Source organism: Branchiostoma floridae, chromosome 3, assembly GCF_000003815.2.
Source record: "Branchiostoma floridae strain S238N-H82 chromosome 3, Bfl_VNyyK, whole genome shotgun sequence".
In the NCBI taxonomy this organism is placed as follows: domain Eukaryota; kingdom Metazoa; phylum Chordata; class Leptocardii; order Amphioxiformes; family Branchiostomatidae; genus Branchiostoma; species Branchiostoma floridae.
The window spans coordinates 9124485-9133665 of record NC_049981.1 but is presented as its reverse complement, the minus strand read 5'-3'; the positions used below and the strand labels follow the sequence as shown (position 1 = coordinate 9133665).

The following is a 9181-nucleotide window of genomic DNA, read 5'->3' as shown; positions in this document are numbered from 1 at the left end:
CCATGCCATAATGCGATTTCAATAAATATAAATATAACAGTTAAGTATTTTGTTTTTCTCGCCCCATGTTCTATATTTAGTACGTATTCTATATGTATCACCTTCACATTTATCCGTTCGCTCGTTTGCTCGTGAAAATCTCACGGGTTCCATTTTTACATTCACACTTAACGTCAATTCAAGTTTGATTTCAACCTTCACATCCAAGTGGTCCGTTCTTGAAAATGTCAGGTCTTCCATGGCGTTCTTGCTAGGAGTCCACATTGCCTTCTAGCCTATACCTTCATGTAATTCTAATTGATGCCAAGGATCTATACTTAGTACTTTCAAGCTTAGCCCCACCATTAACTACTTAGCCCTTTTCTTGATCACACGCCTACACAGAAATTGGTTTAACAATTTGGACACAGTGGCTAAGGCGCATTAGCCTAGCCCGTTAACATGACATCGAGTGCACAGACCTCGCGCTTCTGTTGATAGAAACGTTTTAAAGGCTTCAAGGAATTTGTATAGAATAAGAAGGGTTGCAGACAGAAAAACCATAGATTATCTTATGTCTAAAGCTCTGTTGATGTTTAATGGCCAGTTATGGTGTCAATGCCAACACGAGGAATACATTTGGTACAATAATCACAAAGGTTTTGTGCATAGCTCTTTCTGGATTGATAGTTTGAATTTTTCACTTGATAGTTTGAATGTACCGGCAATAAAGATTAAAGTTGTTATATGGTATGATTAGCTAACGGGTCTATAGGGTATTTTTGGGTGATTAGAATGAACTCTATCCACTTACTACATGATACAAGGCCACAATAAGTACATTTTATGGATGACATCCGCGCGGTCTCGTATGATTTCAGAGAAAAAGATTTTTTTCTTCTTCTTTGGAGATGGTTAATATGACGACAAATTATCAAAATGACCAAATATGTTGTACTTGTAGAAGTGAAACTACCGTGGTGGCCATGACCGTAGTTGTAGAATCGTGTGGCACCAATATGGAAGCCATGGGTGTAGTTGCCAACTTTGTAATTGATGCCAATCTACCACACCAGTATCACTCTTACCAAATCAGTGCACATCTCGAATACAGAAATGAGTGCCTTGTTGTTACAACATTTATAGTGTCTATTTTGAAAATTTGACCATCTTGTTTCTTGTACCATCTTGTTTTTTTCACCTTATCTCACTATTTTTGCAGTCTGCTAAGGATGTCATCCTATAATATACTTGCTGTGGCCTAATTGAACACCAAAGGGTGTCTACCGCTTTACCAGTAACCATGGTCACAACAGTTTGGTCCAGGATATTGACCTTATACTTGTTTTGCGAAGCCTAGAAGGCATATGACGAGTAGATATGTAGAAATAGAAACGAAGCTAACACCATTATCTCTCTCGTCCTGCACTTGCAAATGGGGCACCGGTGCGGCACTGCGGAGTTCGTTCGCTGCAGCTGTGACTGGGGTGTTATTACCTTTGCCAGAATGACCAAGGTTATGTTTTGGGTAGTGGTCGGGAAAACGAAGGGGGGAATCGATGATGCCCCCCCCCCCCCAGCGGCTTGCTAAGGTACTGCAGCGGAACCTCCGTGTTTGATATCTCGCGTTCTGGACATGCTGTGGTCGTGATTTTTGAGCGGCAGAGAGCCCTCGGGGCAGAAAGTGATTGCTGCGAGTTTGGGCCTTTTTTTGAACTGCAGGCGCCGGCTTCCTTTCAAACTTTGGACGAGAATAACTCGAGAACGTGTTGACGGAGCGTCATGATTTTTGGTATGTTTTTCTTCTTCATTTATAATTCCGATCTTGCGTAATACATCGAAGTATGACTTAGAAGACAACAAAATACACAAAACGTGAGAAAATTCGTTGTCTCAATCTGAAATTCGTTCAGTAACCTTTCGAACCCCGCAGTGCCGCAACGGTGCCCCAATGTGCAGTGAGATAGCATCTTATCCCTTTATTGCGTTTCACGGGCGAAATCCATTGCAACATAAAGACTGAATGCAGCTGCAGGGTGTCCAGACCACTGCAGCAGCAGGACACAGTGGACTACTACTACTACTATAAAGGTTTCTGTGGATTTCAACTGCCATTTCGCAGTTGGACTCACGCAATTTTGAACACTGCGGAACGAATATTTTATCGAGGAGGGAATCAGTCCTCAGCTCCTATGACGCCATGTACGTAATTTTTAGCAATGGTTGGTTCATTCTCATCGCAACCTATCTTTGCGTGAAATAGATCAAAAGCCTTCGCGACATTTCAACCGTGAACAAATGGATTAATCTATCATATTCGAGCACCTCTTGACACGTGCAAATCCATTTTTATGCGTGAGCATGATTTCCTTCAAAATGATAAATTGTTGGACTTCTATTTCAGGAGATGGTCGATACAATCATTTCAAGAAGCTTAAGCGGCTACTACATATCCGGTAATGGTTAGTTTTTGTCGCATGTTCTCAATGTATTGTAAATCTGTAGTAGCTTCCTGAATGACGTTTTAATATGAAATGGAATGGAATGACTTTTTAAAGGCTTTCAGATCATACACGCTTTCGAAATACACTACGAGAGTGCCCTGTCACAGCTAAACATACTATTTTTCAAATGGAGCAGTTACATAACAATGGTACCCACATGTTACGTAACCACAAGGGAATGGGTTCAAACGATGTCACAACTATCCTCCTTGCCAATAACATCAAAACACTCCCACCTTTCAGAAATTTCTAGTCCATTTCCAAAGAGATTGCCTTGGCAAATTTCCATTTATATATGACGCTGGCTTACAGTCAAATGATTTTTTACTTTCAATGGTTTACACTTTGCTGGCGTCATGACAGTAATCATCGAGATATTAACACTGTCAACCACAGATATAATTTCTCACTTGCAGCGATCCTCAGTAGAGCATGATTTTCATCTCTCTTTTTGATATGTTGGTTCAAGCCTATGACTCTACTGCATAAGAAATGCAGCCTCCAAAACGTGTTGCTCATAAAATCATGTGTGTGTACCCTAACTGCCCACTAAACTCAACAGCCATCGGTTTATAACACATGGTCAAATATGAATACAACATAGTGTACAATTCACGAAGTGTGCATGATTTCTCATTGTGTATGCTGATACTGTGTTGAATATATATCTGAACAGGTTTCTATTTCTGTATTTCATTGAAATTTCATTGAAATACATAAATCTTTTATGTGCATGCACAACTGATACGAGTATCATTTGTTGTCAAAGGTTTTCGTTATCAAACGATTGCCTACTATTGAAGCTATTGTGTATAAGCACAATGGTTTTCTGTGATGGTGCAATGCGACTCGCCACTTGTGGGTTCTTTCATTTAGATGATGCTGGGTCTGCAAAATTTGACCATAATCACTGCGGGCCGTCATATCATGGAGCTTTCGATTACTAATAAAAGCTCCTTGGTCATATACAACAATACATGTAGTATGCAATGTAACATGCATTCTGTATATATTAGACATAACCCTTGTGCTATTGAGTCAAGTACACGAAGACATTGTTGTGTATTTTGGGAATGTTTCTTACTCTTTAAAACTGTACATGTTACAAATTTGTGTCATAAGCTCTTCCAAGCTACATGTATCATAGATATCTACTGATAACAAAACATTCATATTGACACCTCTCCATGTCTAAAATGTTTACAAGAACACATCATCTGCACAAGATGTAAAGAAGAAGTGGAGAAAATATTAAGACAAAATGTCTTTTTACAAATTTTAAAGGAAAAAGGTTGACCTATGTCCATTCTGTCTAAAAAAAAAAGAAATTGCATAAAATTGTCAATCTTTTCTGGGAGAGTTTTTCTGGGAGGTTATATTTTGTAAATGCCCTATAGCTATAGGCTGATCTGATCTTTTATTTCTACGACACTATTTCTACGACACTATTTCTACTACTACTTCTTCTTCTACTACTACCAGACTACTGAAGGAGGCCATATAGGACTTCTACTTCTATTACTATAACACATAACTGTTTTTTAGTCAATATGACTGAATGGAGTCATCTCTCAGGTTATAGAATGAGGGACACTATTACTGTAGAAAACCTAAGAATACAAAAATTAACATAGAAAAGTCAACATCTCCTGTTGCTACGCTGACAGAGACCACACCCGGAGACTGTTGTCCCTGGTTATGTGTCTGTCACTCATAAGATCCTCGTCACTCTCATCCGTGTCGCTGTCGCTACTGTCCATGGGAACGTGGAACTTACGCTGTCCTGATGCTGTGGCCAACAGGGTTGCAAAAGGATGGAGGCTACAGAGGTAAGGGGAAAAGGTTACTTCAGATAGAGGCTAGATATCATTTCTTTATGCAATTTTAACGTAACAGTTGGGACTAGGGGTGGGTACTGTTATGAAACCGTTTTTTCTTGTTGGACCAGTCCAAAAAAAATGGATCTGAAAAAATCAGTAGATTTTGGACTGATTAGAAAATGAACAAATTATACCGGCAGGCGTCCACGTGTTTTGGGGATTGCAGGTAACGTAACAAGAAAATGGACTATTGTTTTAAGGAACGCCCATCACAAGTTTTGCAGACAATCTGATCTGGACCTGTACCGTACCTATACCTGAATTTTCTGTCCTGCTAAATGCTGTATCTGTACCAACCCCTAGTTGGGATCATACCTGTTAGCAGCTGCATTGCAAAAGAGTACCAGTCAGTATTGCCCTGAGGAAGGTGACATATGGTCACCAAGATGTTGACATGATTGTGTACAAAGATCCTAGTTATACAATAACTTACCTACCTGATGAACTATTCACTATACAGTTTTTGTCAGGAGTTTAGTAAGCATGAAATTAACCTAGTTTCTGCAAAAACAATTCCAATGAAAAATTCATGAATTTTGTGCTAACCTGACTCCATTGACAGCATCATTGTGCCCCCTCCATGTCAGCACAGGCTGTAGGACAGGTTCAGCATCAGTGCTGTTCCCAGGGTCTGGTGTGAGGGTGGTGTTCCACACTGATATCACTCCACTCTGGCCTCCACTCACGAGGTACTGTCCGGTACTGGAACATAACAAAATATGTTATATAGTACAGGTACAGGTGTGACAATAATGTCCTACATTGAAATCACACCACCCATGGCCTCCACTCACTACAGGTGCTCTCCAGTACTGTAACATTACAGAATATGTTCTATAGTACATGTACAGTACAGGTACAGTTGTGACATTAATGTGCCACACTGACATCACTCCACTCTGGCCACCAATCACTAGGTACTGTCTGGTACTGGAACATAACAGGCAATGGTTTTATCTTACATCTCTTAAGGGAATATGGGATCAGTGTACACTACTATTAATTGCTATATACACCTTTCAGTGCATAACACTAGTTATCATATTTAAAATTTGTGTGGTTTTGGGAAGACTGAATGGGAGCTGATTGTAGAAATATGTTTTTCTGCTTGTCCCATTGACCTCGTTTCCTTTGAGAAGTGGTGCTCTTAATTTTCATTCTTCTAATCTTCAGATACTTCAATACATAATTCTGCATTTTGAATTAACATAGACTAATAGTGATCAACTGTGTATTTCTGATTTGATCAATCTGAAACTGCTTTGGTAAAGGGAAGGTTCCAACATGGTTACCTGCTGATGTGGAAGTACATCCTCTGGTTGGTGACCACCTCTCTCTTCAGACTGAACAGAACTGTTCCTGGGTTCCTCATGTCCCAGCACAGGATCTCTGGGTCCTGACAACGGGTTAACAGGTTAGCAAACAGTAAATGGTGCCATACAGGGTTGGACAATTTTTCTAAAATTGTCATATCAGGCAACAACATAAAAATAACAAAATTTGGTCCACTGATTTTTTTTCTGGTCCGGCTTCTCTCGTACAGACAAGAAAATACAGGTTTGTACCGGTACATCGTACCCACCCCTACCTGTGACATTCCAAAATGTTCACCTTGGCCTGTAACCCATGACCCATAACTCATGACCCCTGACCTACCTTCCTGCCTCCACTGTACAGCCTGTTACCATCAGGAGAGAACATGACCTGGGTCACCCCACCCTGCTGACCCTGCAGCAGAAACAACAGCTTCCCTTTGGGCTCTGTGTACACCCCAACTGCCAATCAAAGAACAGGAGGAAAACTTTCAATCCACAAGAATGATTAGTACATGACGATTGTCAGAGTTTGGCAATACAGAATGATATTCAACCAGATGCTTATTCATGGTAACATAGCTTTAGTCCAGAAAAGTGAGAACAAACTACAGAGTACATTTATGTACAGCACAGTAAGGAACATGCAAATCTAAACTTGAGGCTTGAACTGAAAGCAGAGACATGATAAGCGCATTTATCCAGTTACAAACTGACCTGACTTTGAGTATGATCCACAAGCATAGATGTCTGGGCATGGTTATTGATTCAATACAGGAGATGATTCCACCCTGGCCAGCTTTGTTTGCTACAAAGAAATGAAACAAATCCTTAGAAGCCTTTTTGTAATTTTTCAAGGCTCAAAATTCATAAAACAGGATATATTCTCCACTTAAAAGTTTGGGACAAAAGCTCTGAAAGTTTATAGCTACGGCCGCGTGGCGCGTTGGTACACCCGATCCCTCGATCTCGGAAGTTAAGCAACGCGCGGTCCGGACAGTGCTTGGATGGGAGACCAACCAAGGACGTCCGGATTGCTGTAGCCTCACGAAGCTTTCCACGAAATCGTCTTCCGGGAGGGACGTAAAACGGGGGTCCCGTGCTCGAGGAGGTGCCTCGACCACGTTAATCAGCCTCATTACTCATAATGGGTACCTACTGGCTGGCAAAAAACACCTGGTGATTATTATTATATAAAGTTGACTTAATGCTTAAGAATGATCAAAATGCTGTACCATAAGTTGGCCTTGTCTCACACTCTCTGCCAGGTCTGTTGGTCTCAAAGATCCGGACTGTTTTGTTGAACCCACAGTACAACTTGTTTCCCTCGGGGTTAAAGGTCAGGCTATGGGCTGCAACAACCTCATCCTGTAGAACAGGATTAGCCAATGGTGTGACACTTCTCAAAAGGCTAGCCAATCGGGTGATGGTACAACAAGGATTAGCCAATGGTGTGACACTTCTCACAAGGCTAGCCAATTAGGTGATGGCACAACAAGGATTATCCAATGGTGTGACACTTCTCACAAGGCTAGCCAATCAGGTGATTGCACAACAAGGACTTGTCAATGGTGTGACACTTCTCACAAGGCTAGCCAATCAGGTGGTGGTACAACAAGGATTAGAGGATTAGCCAATGGTGTGACACTTCTCACAAGGCTAGCCAATCAGGTGGTGGTACAACAAGGATTAGCCAATGGTGTGACACTTCTCACAAGGCTAGCCAATCAGGTGATGGTACAACAAGGATTAGCCAATGGTGTGACACTTCTCACAAAGCTAGCCAATCAGGTGGTGGTACAACAAGGATTAGCCAATGGTGTGACACTTCTCACAAAGCTAGCCAATCAGGTGGTGGTACAACAAGGATTAGCAAATGGTGTCACACTTCTCATAAGGCTAGTCAAATCAGGTGATTGTACAACAAAAATTTTAACCAATCGTATCACTCTTCTCACAAGGCTAGCCAAATCAGGTGATGGTACAACAAGGATTAGCCAATGGTATCATATGTCTCATAAATCTTGCCAATCAGGTTTTTATAGTACAAAAAGGATGAGCCAATGGTATAACTATAACACTCATCACAAAGTTAGCCAATCAGATCATGGTGCAGCAAAAATAAGCCAATGGTTTCACACCTCTCATACCAATCAGGTGTTGAAATTTCAGTTATACATGTAGTAGAATTTTCGTCCATCTTTGAAAAGGCAAATGTTTTTTTTATAACATCACCTAACCTGCTATAACATCATTCGTAGCTTGGGAAAATGACAGCTCAGAGACGACGGTATTCGACCGGTTTTGACTTTGTCTTCCTCAAGAATGTTCTCAATAACAATTACAGCAGCTATGCATTAAATTTTGTACTTAACTTTGACAGATGACTGATTGATTGATTGACTGACTGCTTGATTGATTCATTGGTTGTTTATCAAGGATGAAAATTTACACACAAGTTAGGTTTCCCAATATATCTGACAGCACCCATGCTCAGACTACTCTTCGTAAAAAACAAGGTTAGAAAAGTCAATACGTTTAGTACAGGATGAATTGAAGATTTGAGATAAGGTGGCTATTCTAAAGAATGTAGACAAAAACAGTCTGAGACTATACAATCGTCTTACACAAAGTACCACAAAACAAGCCTTCCTCACGGACAACATGCATATAGGATGTTTCTGTCTGGTTGAAAAGAGTCATTGGAGCAGGAAATAAGACTACCTACAAGTCCAGAATGCCATTATACAGAGAAAATTGCTTGTGCCGGTTGTAAGCTACTTTGGGTCGTAAGGCCACTGTATCAAGTGACCCGGAATTCCAGATCCAAAATCAGTGAAAACTAAGATGATAACTTCTTTGTGATGTACAAATCTCTAATCTTAAGGTAAGATTTCTGGAATGTACTTGAGTAAGACTTTATATTCGACAACACAATACCAAGTTACTACATGAAATAGAATCAAATGCTGTATGACTCTTTATAAACATGATATTAGGACTACACAACATAGAATCTGATGCGATTATGGTAGGAAAGGAAATAAACTTTTGGAATCCATCAGTTTTCACAGAATCATTACAGCATGGAAGGTTAGAACTTCTGCAGTACCAGTGCTGATTGCTGTATGGCGCTGTTACTCAAACCACAAAGTCCCTATGTTTTAGAACACCATCAGCTACAGCAAGGACGTTATATCAGAAGGACTTTCTCACATAATGTCCTTGGCTACAGTAAATGCATTTTTGTTTTAAAATATTATCAGTTACAGCAAATGCATCTATAAACGTACAGTATCTGGTGATTCAAGTTGACACGAATATGGAAATTCAGTCATGAATATGTTAATGAGAACAGCAGTTATGTGAAAAAGTGGAGACTAAAATAAACCTACCATATGGTCATAGGCCTTGTATGTACACCTGAGCTGCCCAGTGAAGGCATCCCACATGTGGATAGGGTTGTCTTTACATGTACTGACCAGGCTGAATAAGTCAAATTACA

The 9181-nt window shown here is 40.4% G+C and overlaps 1 protein-coding gene across 1 annotated transcript; it reads right to left on the bottom strand.

Annotated features, from left to right (window-relative positions):
- Nucleotides 1-3572: 3572 nt before the first annotated feature.
- LOC118411666 (telomerase Cajal body protein 1-like) lies at nucleotides 3573-9176 on the bottom strand (the record flags this gene model as incomplete). The annotated part of the gene is given in 8 exon segments (XM_035814143.1): nucleotides 3573-4304; nucleotides 4910-5065; nucleotides 5656-5759; nucleotides 6020-6138; nucleotides 6394-6428; nucleotides 6430-6484; nucleotides 6912-7044; nucleotides 9072-9176. Coding segments are annotated over 8 exon segments (873 nt in total), but the record flags the coding sequence as incomplete, so codon positions are not given.
- Nucleotides 9177-9181: the final 5 nt, after the last annotated feature.